The sequence below is a fragment of the Bos grunniens genome, chromosome 8 (genome assembly GCF_055505025.1).
Source record: "Bos grunniens cultivar Pamir isolate PY7600 chromosome 8, Bosgru_T2T1.0, whole genome shotgun sequence".
NCBI classification, from domain to species: domain Eukaryota; kingdom Metazoa; phylum Chordata; class Mammalia; order Artiodactyla; family Bovidae; genus Bos; species Bos grunniens.
Window position 1 is genome coordinate 38,471,963 of NC_141172.1, and position 19,626 is coordinate 38,491,588.

At 37.8% G+C, this 19,626-nt stretch overlaps 1 protein-coding gene across 50 annotated transcripts in view; it reads left to right on the forward strand.

The window, feature by feature from the left end:
- Positions 1 to 19,626, forward strand: part of SPATA6L (spermatogenesis associated 6 like) — a 70,103-nt gene that overhangs the window by 11,743 nt on the left and 38,734 nt on the right. For 30 of the 50 annotated variants that reach the window (XR_015169591.1, XR_015169595.1, XR_015169590.1 and 27 more), the window contains 2 exons: positions 2,683 to 2,724; positions 16,789 to 16,913. Coding sequence is in view for 29 of the 50 variants with exons in the window: in XM_086415268.1 (XP_086271394.1) it covers positions 2,683 to 2,724; positions 16,789 to 16,913 (167 nt within the window). In the remaining 21 variants the exon portion in view is untranslated. Of the gene's footprint in view, positions 1 to 2,682; positions 2,725 to 16,464; positions 16,653 to 16,788; positions 16,914 to 19,626 lie in introns of those variants that run through there. The other 20 variants (XR_015169609.1, XR_015169606.1, XR_015169601.1 and 17 more) reach the window with 2 other exon arrangements.

Here is a 19,626-nt window from a genome sequence, read left to right on the forward strand (position 1 = left end):
ATTATGCTGGTGCCACACTATTTTGTTTATTATAGCTTTATGGTTAGTTTTAAAACCAGGAAGTTCTTTTTCAAGATTGTTTTTCCTATTTGGGTTCCCTTAGTTTGCCATATGAACTTTAGGATCAGCTTGTCAGTTTGCAAAGAAGCCAACTGGAAAGTTGATAGGCATTGATAGACTGCATTGAACCTGTAGATCATCTTGGAGAATATTGGCATCTTAACAATATTAAGTCTTCCAATCATGGCATGGCTTGTGGTGATAATTAATTGAATATAAGGAATTTAGAAACTGAGATAGATGAAGTGCAACACATTACCTTTGGGGTGATGGTTGAAAAGAATATAATCCTCCCTCCTGTTTGGAAAACAAAATTATGGGCTGTCTTGGCTTTTAATTTTCTTGGCATTTAAAATTTTGTTCTTACATATTCATGTTTTTCTTAAGTCTACAAAGGAAGAATTTTACTTTTATGGTATGTATTTTTTAGCTTTTTTTTTTTTTTTTAGCTTTTTTGAGATGTAACTGATATACAACATTGTGTAAGTTTAAGGTGTACAACATGTGGATTTGATACTCAGGTATTTTGCAAAATGATTACTACAGTAGTGCTAGGTTATACCTCTATCACATCACATAATTACCTTTTTTTTTTGTGGTGAGAACATTTAAGATCTACTCTCAGTAACTTTCAGGTATATAATACAGTATTATTAAGTGTAATCACCATTATTGTCTATATTAAAATGTTTTCACTTCTAATATTTTGTGGGAATTATTTTTACTGATTTTTATTGTTATATCATTTGTATTTTAAATTACTTTTAATATTTGAATTTTATTCTTATCCTTATAGACCTTATCCTTATAAAACATATCCTTGTTGTTCAGTTGCCAAGTCGTGTCTGACTCTTTGCAACCCAATGGACCAGAGCAAGCCAGGCCTCCCTGTCCGTCACTGGAGTTTGTCCAAGTTCATGTTCATTGAATTGGTGATGCCATCCAACCATCTCAATCCTCTGTTGCCCTCTTCTCCTTCTGCCTTAAATCTTTCCAGCATCAGGGTCTTTTCCAATGAGTCAGCTGTTGGCATCAGGTGGCCAAAGTATTGGAGCTTCAGCATCAGTCCTTCCAAAGAGCATTTAGGGTTGATTTCCTTTAGGATTGACTGGTTTGATCTCCTTGCAGTCCAAGGGACTCTCAAGAGTCTTCTCCAGCACCACAATTTGAAAGCATCAATTCTTTGGCACTCTGCCTTCTTTATGGTCTGCCTCTCACATCTGTACATGACTGCTGGAAAGACCATAACTTTGACTGTATGGACCTTTGTTGGAAAAATGATGTCTTTGCTTTTTAATATACTATCTAGGTTTGTCATAGTTTTCCTTTCAAGAACCAAGCGTCTTCCAATTTCATGGCTATAGTCACCATCTGCAGTGATTTTGGGCCCAAGAAAAGGAAATCTCTTACTGCTTCCACCTTTTCCCGTTCTATTTGCCATGAAGCAATAGGACTGGATGCCATGGTGTTAGTTTTTTTAATACTGAATTTTAAGGCAGCCTTTTCATACTCCTCTTTCACCCTCATCAAGAGGCTCTTTAGTTCCTCTTCAGTTTCTGCCATTAGAAGTGGTATCATCTGCATATCTGAGGTTGTTGATATTTCTCTCGGCAGTCTTGATTCCAGCTTGTAACTCATCCAGCCTGGCATTTTGAGTGATGTGCTCTGCATATAAGTTAAATAAACAGGGTGACAATAATAAACAGCCTTTTCATACTCCTTTCTCAATTTTGAACCAGTCAGTTGTTTCGTATAAGGTTCTAACTGTTGCTTCTTGACCTGCATACAGGTTTCTGAGGAGACAGTAAGATGGTCTGGTATTCCCATCTCTTCAAGAGTTTTCCACAGTTTGTTATGGTTCACACAGTCACAGGCTTTAGCGTAGTCAATGAAACAGCAGTAGTTGTTTTTCTGGAATTCCCTTGCTTTCTCTATGATCCAGTGAATGTTGGCAATTTAAACTTTTGTTCCTCTGCCTTTTCTAAACCCAACTTGTACATCTGGAAGTTCTCATTCAAGTACTGCTGAACCTAGCTTGATGGATTTTGACTATAACCTTACTAGCATGGGAAGTGAGCACAATTGTCCAGTAGTTTAAATATTCTTTAGTACTCCCCTTCTTGGGAATTGGGGTGAAGGTTGACCTTTTCCAGTCCTGTGGCCACTCCTGGGTTTTCCAAACTTGCTAACATATTGAGTATAGACACTATTTCTAAATATATTTTGAACTCAGGAAAGATAAAAAATTGTTGTTTTATTTATATAGTCAAATAGCATACTCTTTTAAGCAAGGTAAGTTTTTATGGGTTAATGGATAACAGTATTTTGACTTTTAAAATGAAAAATATATTGTTATTTTGGTGATTTATGAATACATTTTTGAGAGAGAAAATATCACATTTTGTCGATACTTTTCAGGGGACAAAATCTATTTTTATAACTCAGTTATTCTTACCACATGTCCCAATATGTTGGGTCTAGAAATACCTGATTCATTGGTGGTATGCCACTTATTATTATTTTAGTAATATAAATAGGGTGTTATGGCAGTTTTACACTTAGTAATTAATGAAAAACTCTGACAATATTCTGAAGTATTAAAATCTAATTTTTTCTTTTTAGGCTTTCTAACCAGATTTGAGTTAATACAGCTAGTGTCTCCAGGTAATGTGCCAATAAATGAATTTCTAAATTAGTTTTGTTGTTGTTTTTGTCATTGAGTCGCTAAGTCATGTCCGACTTTTTGCGACCCTATGGATTGTAGCACACCAGGCTCCTCTCTCCTCCACTGTCTCCCAGAGTTTGCTCAAATTCATACCCATTGAATTGGTGATGCTATCTAACAATTTTAAAAGGATTTTGGCATGACACAATTGTGACTTGCATTTAAAAGTTGTGCTTTCTGTAACACATGCTCCCTCTCCCCAACTGGTCTATTGAATTTTTCCCACTTTCAGAAGAGTAACTTTATGGCTTTGATATATTAGTAATCATAACTTGAACTGGTTCTTTGACTTTCCACTTTTTCACAGTTTTATGTAATAATTATCAAGTAATTTTTTTAGTCCCAACTCAGCTTCTTTCAAATATTTGCTTTTGACAGTGTTGTAATTTGTGGAGTGAGTGAGTGAGTGTGTGTGTGTGTGTGTGTCTGAGTTTAGCCCAAAGCCATCTTCTCTGTTGATGCTAGAACAGGGTTGACAAACTACAGCCCCCAGGCCAAATCTAGCTGTGGTTTGTTTTTGTATGACCCATGAGCTGGGATTGGCTTCCACATTTTAAAGAACTGAGATTTACTCATATACTATAAAATTCACCATTTTCAAGTATATTCAGTTATTTTTAGTATGTTCACAAGATTGTGTAGCCATCACCACTTATCTAGTTTTAGAATTTTTATTCCCTCCAAAGAAACCTTGTACTCATTAGCACTCACTCTTCATTCTTTCTTCCTCCCAACCCCTGGCCACCACTAATCTAATTTCTGTCTCTAGTTGATTTTCTCATACTGGACTTTTCATGTAAATGGAATTAGGCAATTTGTGCCCTTTATGTCTGACTTCTTTCAGTTAGCAAAATGTTTTCAAAGTTCATCCTTGTAGCATATATCAGTACTTCATTCCTTTTTATGACTAATGATCTTTTATATGAATATGCCATATTTTGTTTATCTACTCATCAATTAATGGACATTAGAGTTGTTTCCAATGTTTGGATATTATGAGTAGCACTTCTGTGAACATTCCTGTACAAGTTGTGTAGGTATGTGTTTTTAGTTCTCTTATATTTGGTTATATACCTAGGTGTGGAATTGATAGATCATATGGTAATTCCATGTTTAGCTTTTTAAGGAACTGCCAGCCAAACTGTCTGTGGTTTTTACATTTTTAAATGGCTGGAAAAAGATTTTTTTAAAGAAAGAGTTTTATTGATCAATGGAAATTATATGAAATTCAAATTTCATCATCTGTGATGTTTTTATCCACACTCCTTCATAGAAGTGTTTATGGCTGCTTTTGTGTTAGTTACAGTGAGAGTTGACTAGTTGTGACTATATGGCTTTCAAAGCTTAAAATACTTTACTCTCTGGCCCTTTGCCGAAAAAGTTTGTGACCTCTGTGCAAGAATCATGGGACTTGAGGAGGAAAGCATTCTGTAATGCCTTTGTTTTGTGTTATGCAAGAGACCTGAGCTAATGAGAGCAAGTAGTAACTGCCACCTGGTGACACCAATTCTCAGAGTTTCTCAGTGTGGCTGATTATCTGGTGATTTTAAAGTCTGTGTGTGTATGTGAGAAAGAGAGAGGATACCTAAAACTCAGAAACATTTCACATACGCTTCTGGTCTTTGCTACCATACATTTTACCTTTTCCCTTACCAACTTCCCAGTTTTGACTTGTAAAAAGCACTCCCAAATTATGAAGGAACCTTTATTTATGTTTTGGTGATACTTGGTGGTCATGTTTCTTGATACTTTTCTGTGGTTAGAACATATGGATATGGATTTTTTAAGTAAATAAGGTCATATATACTGTCTTTTACTAGCTTCCCCAACTGTATGTCACTGTTATATTGTACTTTTTTAAAACTAACTTTTATGTATTTATTTATTTTGTTTTTGGCAGTGCTGGGTCTTTGAAGCTGTGTGGCCTTTCTCTAACTGTGGCGAGCAGTGGCTACTCTTCATTGCAGTGTGTGGGCTTCTCATTGCGCTTTCTCCTCTTGTTGCTGAGCACAGGATCTAGGGTGCACAGGCTTCAGTAGTTGCAACACATGGGCTTCGTAGTTGTGGTTCCCAGGCTCTAGAGCACAGGCTCAATAGCTGTGGTGCATAGGCTTAGTTGCTCCCATGGCATGTGGAATCTTCCCAGATCAGGGATCAAACCTGTGTCTCCTGCATTGGCAGGCAGATTCTTTACCATTGAATCTTACCAGGGAAGTCCTTATATTGTAATTTTTAAAAACAGGCCAAAAAGCATTATTTTTTATATCATAAAATAATTTCATGAATTTATTTGTGCTTTTATAGGTCTATAAGAAGTATGTAAATAATATTTTTTGTTTTACTTTTTCACTCTAAATTGTTACATATAGGTAACTTATTTGTCATTTTCAATAGCTATGTATTTTCCATAGCATTACTATGAACCTTAAAGTCATATTGTTGAACATTAGGATTTCTTTGTCTTTGTTTGTCTTTATATTTATAACAATTTTTTCTCTTGATATATTTGTAAAGAATAGAATTGCTAGATTGAACCATATCTTATAAAAACCTGGGAGTAAACTGATCCCCGGCAAGTTTCCATTATTTTTACTGCATTTAACATTATATAGTGTGCTTGCTCCCCATACCCTGGCTAATGCTGGATACTATCATTTGGATTTTTTTGTGTTTAAAAAGTATGTAATAATTTCTTTAAAATATATTTTACCATATTTTTGGTCTCTTCTTTTTAGATATGATTTGTGACAACCTTAACATTTTAAATTTATTTCTTAAAAGTTTCCACTTTCCTATATTATAGTTTGTTTTGTTTCCTTCTGTATAACGTGATAGTCAGTGTCCTTTGATTACCTCTGGAGCAATGTCTGGATATAAACATTGCATTTTGGTGTAAATTCCTGAAAGTTTTAAATCCGTTATACTTAAAAGTCAGACATGACTGAGCGACTTCACTTTCACTTTTCACTTTCACGCACTGGAGAAGGCAATGGCACACCACTCCAGTCCTCTTGCCTGGAAAATCCCATTGACGGAGGAGCCTGGTAGGCTGCAGTCCATGGGGTCGCTAAGAGTCAGACACGACTGAGCGACTTCATTTTCACTTTTCACTTTCATGCCTTGGAGAAGGAAATGGCAACCCACTCCAGTGTTCTTGCCTGGAGGATCCCAGGGACGGGGGAGCCTGGTGGGCTGCCGTCTATGTGGTCCCACAGAGTTGGATACGACTGAAGTGACTTAGCAGCAGCAGCAGCAGCAGCAGCAGATACTTAATACATATGTTTGCATCATTTTAATATTTCATTGTGTGAAATTTTCTTTTTCTTAAGAAAGCATGGGAGAAGGAGGTGAGCCTGGCAGATACCTCAGCTAAAGCAGAGGTGGCTGTGGAGGCTTTTCTGAAGACTGTGGCGCTGCTCACTGTGGTGGTTTTGAAGCAGATCAAGGGCCCCAATGGAGTGGACCCAGAGTCTGACGTTCTTTCTTCTTCTTCTTGGTTTATTGGCCAAGGCAGGTCCTAAACAGACAAGAACCCTAAGATCTCAGTGGGTCTGGGGATGGACACTCTTATATATGTCTGTTGTTTCTTAGGTAGGCAGAACAGAGCGAAGAAAGTGACAGGCTAAAATCAGGGCATTGAGTTTTTAATTTGACCTAGTTTTGTGTTCAAACATATCATAAGTGGCAAGTTATATTGTAGTTTGCTAATGAAATAGAAGCAGGACCAGGTCTTATTTAATTTTTTGTGAGTTAAAAAAGTTACCCAATAGCTAAATATTCTTATGGTAAAAATTTTAACTAACTAAATTATATAAAATAGTAAAAGACCATATTCATCAACAATATTCATTGAAATAATTGCTATTAACAATTTGTTGTTTTTTTATGCCTTTTATAATGCATTTAATATATATAATGTATTTAGTATATTCAACCAATCCTAAAATATATAGATATATAGACAAACACACACTCACATATGAGTACATAAATATTAAATATATCTAATATTTAGTATATGTATATATACACATATCTATGCATATATATATTATATATATATATATAATATATATAGGTTGAATATGTATTTCCTGAAACTTCAGATATATTTTTGACTGCCATTTGTTTTTTACTTGACTAGAAATCCATCTGTGAGAATGTTGCAAGAATAGTTCAAAACTGTAATGACTGGAGAGTGTTAAAACTGAATGCATGGTTATGGGTTATAACTTAGAATTAATCAGATATAAAAGATACAAAGTGAAGGCTTTATTACACTTGTCTTCTTTTTCTTTATTATCCTTCAATTTCAGATTGTAATTTTAGTGAGATTAAACTTGAATCGTTCAATAGAATTAATTTTGTTCGGCTTCAAATAAATATAGGTTGATCCATTAATTTGTGCAACATCTGTTTATTGGACGTATACTCAGAAAATGCTCTACCCTGTGCCACTTCTTGGTATTATGCTGGTGGCACCAGGCATAGAGTGGTGATATGTGAGCCCTCTAGATCTGCTGGTTCTTGATACTAGGTAATTAAGTAAAAATGACTTGCTTTAAGTCTCAAGTGGACTGTGCTGTGGGGTCACATGGGCCACATTTAGGTTCTCAGGGATCAATTCTTCATTGGCTGAATTGTTACTTTTTAATTTTGTTGTCAGTATTACTGTGTCTGATACTTTTTCATAGTACTAAGACATATTCTGACCGTTAAGTTTCTGAGATAAGTACCTCAGATTTGCATAGGACTGTACTGCTAAAGAATGAAGAAATCTAGTAATTCGGCTTAGAAGCAATAAAAACTCCTGGGTCTTCAGTTTACAAAGATGGGAAAAAGCAAATAGACACGGGTGGGGCAGCATAATCCTATTTGACAGTGAGCTTGGTGCTTTCTTTTATTGACCTCTTAAATAAAAACTTCTACTTTGGGATAAGTCATGTATATTCAGTCCAGCTTTTAACATACTCTTTTAATGGGCACCCATTCCCTGAATCAGAGCTTGATTTTAAATGGCAACCCACTCCAGTGTTCTTGCCTGGAGAATCCCAGGGACGGGGGAGCCTGGTGGGCTGCCATCTATGGCGTTGCACAGAGTCGGACACGACTGAAGCGACTTAGCAGCAGCAGCAGCAGCAGCAGTGATGTTTACTAGGCATTAGCAAGGAAAGAACTCCTGCCTCAGATGATCTGTTTGTTTGGTTTTTTAAGAATTTTTATATATATATATATATATATATATATATATATATATATATATATTGGTCTTTGTTGTGTTGCACGGGCTTCTCATTGCAGTGGTTTCTCTTGCTGCAGAGCATTGGCTCTAGGCACGTGGGTTTCAGGAGCTGCAGCACACAGGTGGGCTCAGTAGTTGTGGTGCACAGGCTTAGTTGCTCCACAGCATGTGGAATCTTCCTGGACCAGGGATTGAACCTATGTCTCCTGTTTTGGCAGGTGGATTCTCATCCACTGTGCCACCAGGGAAGTCCAGTGATCTGGTTTTGAATTCTTACTTTGCCATGTGGCATTAGGACAAGTGTCTTCAACTCTCAGAGCCTCAGTTACCTGTAAAGAGGTAATCAAATGAGACTCCATACTGGGAAACAAGCTGTCAGTTCTGATGTGCTCTATAAATGTTAGCTATTTCTAGAACCAGTATTATTATTAAAGTTATTATTTCTCTTGAAGTCTCATTTGTTTCATTTTCTGGGGAGATCTTTCTCACTGATGGCATTGATGACCTCCCTATCTGTGCCATCAGATTATTAAGAACACTGAGCTCTTTCAGACATTTCACTTGGCCTATTAGACTTGCTCAGCCTGTACATATGTTTATTTATTACTTTTAACCTTGGCTCTTGCTGTAACATCCCCTTGGTGTTCTGTCATTTTCACACTGGGTGGCAGTTTGGATCTTTAGAAGATGAGCAAACCAGAGAGACAGAATTGAAAAGCTTTACCGCCTTCTGTTTTTATAACCCTATTTCAGTCTCACTTATTTTTTTTCAGTTTCTTTTTATTTCTGTGATTCCAAAGATAGCAGAACTCACTTTCAATTCTTGGACCTCCCATTTTTATCTTAATTCCTGCTAAATGTAGGAATAATAAGCAGTAACTATCACTTTGAATACAGTGATAAGAACTAGCCAAAACATATGAAAGAAAAAAGGAAAAGCCCGTGATAGAGCATCACACCATGCATCCACATATTCTTGGTAGGAACATATGGCTGAAAACACACGATGTTCATGGAGGCCAGTAGTGCTGGGAACACTGCTGGGCTGCTGTCACAGAGCATTTGTGATCATGGGAGGTAAAGCCACTCTCTGTGCTCTGCTTCACATGTTTGTCATTTGTCCTCACAGTAGACCTAAGGGACAAGTGCTGTTATGAGTTCTGCATTTCCCTGAAGAGGAAAAGGAAGTTAAGAAATATACATGATTTACTCAAAGTCACATAGCTGGTAATTGCTGAAACAACGATTTGAACCAGCTCTGTCTGAACCTAGAAATAGTTTTTTACCACTGTGGTCTGAGCTTCATTAAAAAGTTGTGTTTTGTTGCTAATAATGGGTGAGGAAATTGTTACTTCACTTCCCGTTTTCAGGTGGCACTTTTGAGCCCTGATATGAGGAAGTCTATTTCTGGCCAACAAAGGTAGGAGGTCATACCCATCACAGAAAGTGTTTTAAAAGGCGCATTGACAAAACAAGGCCTGGATGAAACTAGTGAAGTAGAAGATTGATTTTAGAATTCCACCCACTTTCCCACCTCTCTCCCTATCTTCCTCTGAATCATCATTTTATTTTATTTATTTTGGCCAAGTTGCGTGGCGTATAGAATGCGGGATCTTAGTTCTATGACCAAGGATTGAACCCGTGCCCTCCTGCAGTGGAAATGCTGAGTCCTAACCACTGGACTGCCACAGAATTCCCTTTATCATCATTTTAAATTGTATGCTTATTTGAATAATTGTTTAATAATTACAGACTGTAAGTGTCAGGAGGACAGGTCTTGTATCCATCTTGTTCAGTATCATCCATCCAGTGTCTAGAACTCCTGGCACATAGTATGTTCTCAATGCATATTTCTTGAATGTATGAATGAAAAGAAATTATTAAAAAATGAATGTATGATAAGATTGGCAGAGATTTTAGAGAACATTTAGTCTGTGTCTCCCTCTTTTTTTTCTTTTTTTTACAGTTGTGGAAACTCAGTCTTACAGAGCGGAACTAGTACCTACTGAGTGGTTAATGTATTAATCATTACGTTCATTCATTCAAGAAGCAGTTATAAAATAGTACTCACTATGCCCAGGCACATTTCATAGGCTTGGGACAGGGTTGCTGCACTTTACCACTCCTTTCTTTCTTTTTGTAAATTTTATTTTTAATTGGAGGATAATTGCTTTACAGTGTTGTATTGTTTTCTGCTGTACAAGAACATGAATTAGCTAAGAGTATATATATATCCCCTCCCTCTTGAACCTCCCTCTCACCCTTCCCCCCATCCCACTCATCTAGGTTTCCACTCATTTCTGGACATTGTGATTCAGTTTTAATATGTCTGTCTTGAATGATATCTCAAGGGACCTATGAAAGATGCTGACAGTATGATTCCTTTTCAGGCAAGATTGTTTTGGCTGAGCCCTGTACTAGTAACTGACACCTAAGCTCACACCTTTCTAGGGACAATCTTGGCACGAATTTAATGATGAATGGAAGGGTTACTGCTTTCATGGAGCGTTCATGGTAGCAGATGATGAATGAATGCCTGAACAAAAATAGCAGTTCGTGATAACTATTAGGTTGAAAATAATATAGGGGGATATGGTAGGGAGTGACAGGCTCCTGTAGGTTGGGTTGCTCCCTTTCTAATGAGGTGACATTTAAACCAAGATCTGTCATTCACTGATAAACCTAGACAGTGTGTTGAAAAGTAGAGACATTACTCTGCCAACAAAAGTCTGTATAGTCAAGACTATGGTCTTCCCAGTGGTCAAATATGATTATGAGAGCTGGACCTTAAAGAAGGCAGAGTGCTGAAGAATTGATGCCTTCAGACTGTGGTGCTGGAGAAGACTCCTCAGAGTCCCTTGGACAACAGGGAGATTAATCTTAAGTCAACCTTAAGTCAATCTTAACGGAAATCAACCCTGAATCCTCACTGAAAGGACTGATGCTGAAGTTGAAACTCCAGTATTTTGGGCATCTAATATGAACAGTTTCTTGTGATCCACACAGTCAAAACGTTTTGGCATAGTCAATAAAGCAGAAGTAGAAAGTTTTTTTGGAACTCTCTTGCTTTTTCGTTGATAAAATGGATGTTGGCAATTTGATCTCTAGTTCCTCTGCCTTTTATAAATCCAACTTGAACATCTCGAAGTCCACAGTTCACGTACTGTTGAAGCCTGGCTTGGAGAATTTTGAGCATTACTTTGCTAGCATGTGAGATGAGTGCAATTGTGCGGTAGTCTGAGCACTCTTTGGCATTACCTTTCTTTGGGATAGGAATGAAAATGGACCTTTTCCAGTCCTGTGGCCACTGCTGAGTTTTCCAAATTTGCTGGCATATTGAGTGCAGCACTTTCACAGCATCATCCTTTAGGATTTGAAATAGCTCAACTGGAATTCCATCACCTCCATTAGTTTTGTTCATAGTGATGCTACTGAAGGCCTACTTGACTTCCCATTCCAGGATGTCTGGCTCTAGGTGAGTGATCATGCCATCGTGATTATCTGGGTCATGAAGATCTTTTTTGTTAGTTCTTCTGTGTATCTTCTGTGTATTCTTGCCACCTCTTCTGCTTCTGCTAGGTCCATACCATTTCTGTCCTTTATTGAGCCCATTTTTGCATGAAATGTTCCCAGTATCTCTAATTTTCTTGAAGAGATCTCTAGTTTTTCCCATTCTATTGTTTTCCTCTATTTCTTTGCATTGATCACTGAGGAAGGCTATCTTATCTCTCCTTGCTATTCTTTGGAACTCTGCATTCAGATGGGTATATCTTTCCTTTTCTCCTTTGCCTTTAGCTTCTCTTCTTTTCATAGCTATTTGTAAGGTCTCCTCAAACAACCATTTTGCCTTTTTGCATTTCTTTCCCTTGGGGATGGTCTTGATCACTACCTCTTGTACAATGTCACGAACCTCCACCCATGGTTCTTCAGGCACTCTATCAGATCTAATCCCTTGAATCTAATTGTCACTTCCACTGTATAATCCTAAGGGATTTTATTTAGGTCATACCTGAATGGTCTAGTGGTTTTCCCTACTCAATTTAAGTCTGAGTTTGGCAATAAGGAGTTCATTATCTGAGCCAGTCATCTTCTGGTCTTGTTTTTGCTGACTGTGTCAAGCTTCTCCATCTTTGGCTGCAAAGAATATAATCAGTCTGATTTCAGTACTGACCATCTGGTGATGTCCATGTGTAGAGTTGTCTCTTGTGTTGTTGGAAGAGGGTGTTTTCTATGACCAGTGTGTTCTCTTGGCAAAACTCTATTAGCCTTTGTCCTGCTTCATTCTGTACTCCTAGGACAAATTTGCCTGTTACTGCAGGTATTTCTTGACTTCCTACTTTTACATTCCCATCCCCTATAATGAAAAGGACATTTTTTTTGGATGTTAGTTCTAAAAGGTCTTGTAGGTCTTCATAGAACCATTTAATTTCAGTCTCTGGTCGGAGCATGGACTTGGATTATTGTGATATTGAATGGTTTGCCTTGAAAATGAACAGAGATCATTCTGTTGTTTTTGAGATTGCATCCAAGTACTGCATTTCGGGCTCTTTTGTTGACTATGAGGGGTACTCCAGTTCTTCTAAGGGATTCTTGCCCACAGTAGTAGATATAATGGTCATCTGAGTTAAATTCACCCGTTCCAGTCCATCTTAGTTCACTGATTCATAAAGTGTCAATGTTCACTCTTGCCATTTCCTGTTTGACCATTTGCAATTTGCCTTGAATCATGGACCTAACATTCCAGGTTCCTATTCAATATTGCTCTTTACAGCATCAGACTTTTACTTCCATCACCAGTCACTTCCACAACTGGGTAGTGTTTTTGCTTTGGCTCTTTCTTTTCATTCTTTCTGGAGTTATTTCTCCACTGATCTCCAGTAGCATATTGGGCACCTACCGACCTAGGGAGTTCATCTTTCAGTGTTGTATCTTTTTGCCTTTTCATACTGTTCATGGGGTTCTTAAGGCAAGAATACTGAAGTGGTTTGCCATTCCCTTCTCCAGTAGACCACATTTTGTCAGAACTCTCCACCATGACCCATCCATCTTGGGTGGCCTTACATGGCATGGCTCATAGTTTCATTGAGTTAGACAAGGCTGTGGTCCATGTGATCAGATTGGTTAGTTTCCTGTGATTGTGGTTTTCAGCCCTCTGATGGAGAAGGATAAGAGGCTTATAGGAGCTTCCTGATGGGAGAGACTGACTGAGGGGGAAACTGGGTCTTATTCTGATCACTGGGTCCATGCTCAGTAAATCTTTAATCCAATTTTCTGTTGAAAGGCAGGGCTATATTCCCTCCCTTTTTGACCTGAGACCAAACTATGGTGGAGGAAAAATAAAGGAAAACAATAGAATGGGAAAGACTAGAGATCTCTTCAAGAAAATTAGAGATACTGGGAACATTTCATGCAAAAATGGGCTCAATAAAGGACAGAAATGGTATGGACCTAGCAGAAGATATTAAGAAGAGGTGGCAAGGATACACAGAAGAACTATACAAAAAAGATCTTCATGACCCAGATAATCATGATGGCATGATCACTCACCTAGAGCCAGACATCCTGGAATGGGAAGTCAAGTAGGCCTTCAGTAGCATCACTATGAACAAAACTAATGGAGGTGATGGAATTCCAGTTGAGCTATTTCAAATCCTAAAGGATGATGCTGTGAAAGTGCTGCACTCAATATGCCAGCAAATTTGGAAAACTCAGCAGTGGCCACAGGACTGGAAAAGGTCTGTTTTCATTCCAATCCCAAAGAAAGGCAATGCCAAAGAGTGCTCAAACTACCGCACAATTGCACTCATCTCACATGCTAGCAAAGTAATGCTCAGAATTCTCCAAGCCAGGCTTCAACAGTACGTGAACTGTGGACTTCGAGATGTTCAAGTTGGATTTATAAAAGGCAGAGGAACTAGAGATCAAATTGCCAACATCCGTTGTATCATCGAAAGAGCAAGAGAGTTCCAGAAAGACTTCTGCTTTATTGACTATGCCAAAGCCTTTGACTGTGTGGATTACCACAAACTGTGGAAAATTCTTAAAGAAATGGAAATACAGACCACCTGACCTGCCTCTTGAGAAATCTGTATGTAGGTTAGGAAGCAACAGAACTGGATATGGAACAACAGACTTTTGAAATCGGGAGAGGAGTACGTCAAGGCTGTATGTTTTCACCCTGCTTATTTAACTTATATGCAGAGTACATCTTGAGAAATGCTGGGCTGGATGAAGCACAAGCTAGAATCAAGATCGCCAGGAGAAATATCACCAACCTCAGATGATATCACCCTTATGGCAGAAAGTGTAGAAGAACTAAAGAACTTTTTGATGAAAGTGAAAGAGGAGAGTGAAAAAGTTGGCTTAAAGCTCAGCATTCAGAAAACTAAGATCATAGTGTCTTGTCCCATCACTTCATGGGAAATAGATGGGGAAACAGTGGAAACAGTCTCAGACTTTATTTTTTGGGGCTCCAAAATCACTGCAAATGGTGCCTTCAGCCATGAAATTAAAAGAGGCTTGCTCCTTGTAAGAAAAGTTATGACCAACCTAAACAGCATATTAAAAAGCGAGACATTACTTTGCCAACCTAGGTCCATATAGTCAAAGGTGTAGTCAACAGATGTAGTCAACAGGACTTACTAATGCATATCTATAAGGAGTGAAAGAGTGGAACAAAGGATAGAGCCTGGAGTATTGGGTTGATTAACTAGATCTGGTTCCTCTAATAGGAAGGTAGAGGAGAGCTTATTTGTGGAAAAAATCAAGTTCTCTTTTGGACCTGTTTTGTTGGAGATGGGCTTCCCCGGGTGGCGCTAGTGGCGCTAGTGGTAAAGAACCTGCCAATGCAGAAGACAGACGCAAGTTCGTTCCCTGAATCAGGAATATCCCCTGGAAGAGACAACGGCAACCCACTCCAGTGTTCTTGCCTGGAGAATCCCATGGACAAAGAAGCCTGGTGGGCTATATAGTCTGTAGTATGTTAGAGATACTGTAAGACATTAACTTGAAAGATAAATAATATCTCAACAGGATGGGAAGGAAGAAAGAATGTTTTATAAGAAATAGCATAAGCTGAGGAAGTACATAGCAGAGGAGGGAAAGACATATCAGTTCATTGTGGCTGGAGCATGTTTTTGAAGGGAGGAGTAGAAAAATATGAAAAATGTAGAATACATTCTTTTTGCACTTTGATCCTTGTTAGAATCTAACATTCATATTAAATGGAATAAGTAGGAAGACATTAAGCCATCAGATTATTTGATGTAAGGTTGATTATTTTGTACATTCGAGATAACAAAAAGTACCCTCATTCAAGTTCATCTCACAAGTAAAGTAAGAGTCACTAAACAGTAAAGCTTCCTCACTGACTACAATTACTTTTTTGATGGTGTTCTTGGTCCAAACCACTGCATAGCACCTTCTTTGTAGGCAAGGGGGTCTAAGATGTTAGCTTTTCTGTCCTTTAGCTCAGTGATTCTTAATCATATTGCACCTGAAATGATCTTTTGGTGATGAGTATTTTGTATTATCCTTTTGACCATATTGAAGTAATATTCATAGGTAATATGTGCTATGCTAAGTCTCTTCAGTTGTGTTTGACTGCAGTCCCATAGACTGTAGCCCAACAGGGTCCTCTGTCCTTGGGATTTTCTAGGCAAGAATACTGGAGTATATTGCTTCCTCCAGGGGATCTTCCCCACCTAGAGATCAAATCTATATTTCTTATGTCTCCTGCATTGGCAGGCAGGTTCTTCACCACCTGGGAAGCCCCACAGATAATATAACCAACCAACTTTATATAGCTCACTGCAAATAATTTGTGTAATATTCAGCCATAATATAAAGGAGAAGTACAAAGAAAAGTGATTTAAAATAAAATGAGATGTATGCTAACATGTAAATGTTGAGAAAGGTATGGTATTTGGTATATAGTATTTATAGTATTCAATTTTGTAGTATTTGTAGTATTCACAGTGCCGAAAGGATCTTGGTAAAGATTTAGACAAAGCACAATACAGTTGTTCCTTAGTTTTCATGGTACCTGCATTCCTGAAAATTCAGTGTATTTTTAAATTGTGCAAAAAAAAAAAAAAATGCTTTGTGTTTATATGTAGCAGTTAGGTTCCAGGCTCAGATAATTGTAAAAAGGTTTCTTGCCTGAAAGAATGTCTGTACGATGTTAGAAAGTTATGCAGGAGTGTCTTGGGCATTGCAAGACACTCTGACCTCTGGTTCCTGCCCTTGAAATTTCCCCACAGATTTACAAAACATTCCTGGGGTTGGTATCAGTACTGCTGAGAGCGGCAGCTCTGGCTCTTCTCTAGGCCACTGGGACACTGACATTCCTGCACCACAGAATCTATTGAACCCTAGTCTACACTGTAACCTTTGGGTGAACAGAGCATTGTCTACCTTGTTCCTGTTCTATCCCTAGGACCTGGCCCATGATATGTCCTTAGAAAACATTTGTCAAAGTGAAGAATGGAAGGATGGATGGATGGAAAGAGATGTTCTTTTTTATTTTATTTTGGGGAGCAACCCTTCAGATCAATGATTGGGAAGGCTTTTGAAAATCATGCATGAGATAAAAAGTAGTAGAAGACATCGCCTCTTGAGTACCAGGTGCTGTGATCAAAATATCTGTTTTTATCTGAGTGTCATCTCTGCCATCAACGGTCCAACTTTTATTTAGTTTAAATGATGTAGATACATAATTTTCAGAATATATCTACTCATGCATTTTCTCCTTTATTTGTAGTGTGGCAAGAGTTGGCCTACTATGAAGAAAACACACGGGACTTTCTCTTCCCTGAGCCACGGCTGACACCTTCGCACCCTGGGATGTGTAGGGAGGTGCTCATGAAGACAGTTGAAGGCTTTCCAGTAAGTTACCAGTGCCTAGCTGGGCTTCTGTTGGGAAAGGGATTCTTGGAACCTGAATGTTTTATTGATAATAAATAAATAAGGTGATCCGCTCACCTGTTTGTGGGCGGATCACTTCATCTTGGTTGGTGCCCCTTTATTCTCTTTAGCAGCCCTGATGAGATGCCCACTCAAAGTGCTAAATAATGCTGATTCCCACTATTGGTCTGAGACGTGGGAGTCTTGTCTAACCAGGCTAAGTCACTGCCATATTCACATTATCACATAGTTATAAAAGGCTTACTTCTTCCACCTCCTTTTTTTTTTTAAGTTAAATATTTTTAAAGTATAGTTGCTTTATAATGTGTTAGTTTCTTGTGTACAACAAAGTGATTCAGTTATGTATATATGATATATATTATTATTCAGTTATATATATGTAATAATATACACTATTATAATATATATTCTTTTTCACCTTCTTTTCCATTATGGCTTATTACAGAATATTGAATATAGTTCCCTGTGCTATACTAGGACCTTGTTGTTTATTTTATGTACAGTAGTTTGTATCTGCTAATCCCAAACTGTTAATTTATCTCCCCCCTCACCTCTGTTTCTCTGTGGTAATCATAAGTTTGGTAACCATTTATCTGTTTTGTCATCTGCTCTTAATGCAGACTAACTGAAAGACATAGCATCATTTTATTTAATCATAGCTATTGTTTTAGTAACAATAACAGTAAAATAGAGTAGTGCTGCCTGTGTGTGTGCTCCGTTGCTCAGTTGTGTCCAGCTCTCTGTGATGCTGTGGACTGTAGGGCTCCTCTGTACATGAGATTATTCAGGCAGGAATACTAGAGTGAGTTGCCATTTCCTTCTCTGGGAGATCTTCTCAACTCAGGGATCAAACCTGCATCTCCTGCATTGGCAGGTGAACTTGCTTTGGTTTTTTTCATGTGATATCTTATTTTCTTCATAACAGTTCTTAAGTCAGCCAAGGCAGGTATTATGATCTCCACTTAATGGAGGGGAAACTGACAAGAGGTTCACAGGCTGATATTTTAAAAATTTATTTATTTTTAATTGAAGGATAATTGCTTTACAGTGTTGTGTTGGTTTCTGCCATACATCAACATGAATCAGCCATAGGTATACATTTGTCCCCTCCCTCTTGAACCTCTGTCCCACCTCCCACTCCATTCCGCCCTTCTAGACTGTCACGGAACACTAGGTTGAGCTCCTATGTCATACAGCAAATTCCCACTGGCTATCTATTTTCTATATGGTAAAGTATATGTTCCAATGCTACTTTCTCAGTTCGTCCCACCCTTTCTTTCCCCTGCTGTGTCCACAAATCTCTTCTCTATGTCTGTGTCTCTATTTCTGCCCTGCAAATAGGTTCATCAGTACCATTTTTCCAGATTCTGTATATATTCGTTGATATATGATATTTGTTTTTTTCTTTCTGATTTACTTCATTCTGTATAACAGGCTCTAGGTTCATCCACCGCAAGAACTGTCTCAAATTCATTTCTTTCTATGGCTGAGTAATATTCCATTGTATAAATGTACCACAGCTGCTTTATCCGTTCATCTGTTGATGGACATCTAGGGTGCTTCCATGTCCTGGCTACTGTAAACAATGCTGCAGTGAACATTGTGGTACATGTGACAGACTGATATTATTGAGGGATCTTAAAAGATATGGCAGTTACTAGTACAGCAGTTACTGTTTCGGGGGCATTATCTGAACCCAAGTTCAAAATATTAATTTTGTTATTATCTGGGATGATTTTTAACATTGCAGAAACTCTGAAAGTTTTCTCTACTTTTATGTCACTTGAATGACCTCTGTTTTAAGGGCTACATCTTTGTAAATTATAAAAAGCATAAACTTTTCTGTTACTGCTCCATGAGTTGCTATTATTTTAATTTAGTGAGGTGTTATTGTCTCCATTTGAGCGTTCTGTGCGGAATAGATGGCATGCAGAACCCCTGTTTCTATGATGTTTATGATGACAGGACTTCTAGTTCTGATACTTCAAACACCAAGCATTCATCAACAGTTCTCCCTGGGAACTAAGATCCTGCAAGCTGTGCTGCATGGTCAAAAGAAAAAAGTTCTCCTAATCGGAATTCCCGATGGCCATAACTTTAAGCCCTCCATAATCTTTGAAGATCTGGTGAATATCACTGATATCATTTTTTTTTTCTCAGAAATGTTTTTTGTGTATCACTTATATCCATGGTACTTGTGAGATGCTTGCCTTTATTATTGTGAATTACTGAGATTTTGCTCTTCAGAAGCAGAAAGGGGATTAAAAACTGGTGAGAATTAGGTGGGAGATACTCTTTACATTAACTTTGATTTGCCCAAGTTTTCTATTAAATAAATTCCATTTGCAAACATTGGGCTGGTATCCAGCTAAGTATCAAGACAAGAAGAAAGACACTTTCTCATATTTTCCCAGATGTTATCTCTGTTTAACTGTATAGGCATAATTAGGAAGAAGAATCTACAGGAAGTTTTATTTGTAGTTATTCATAAATGCAGGTCATCATAAGAGAAAGAGCTTTAACACTGTCAGGAAGATCTTCATGCATTAGAGGTAAAGTATCAGTTCTTTCAATGAAGTTAAAGTATATTTTAAATAATTTGTGAAGAGATAGAGAGCTCAATTTCTCTCAAGTATTCTATAAGGAAAAATAAACAAATTGCTGAAGTTTTACT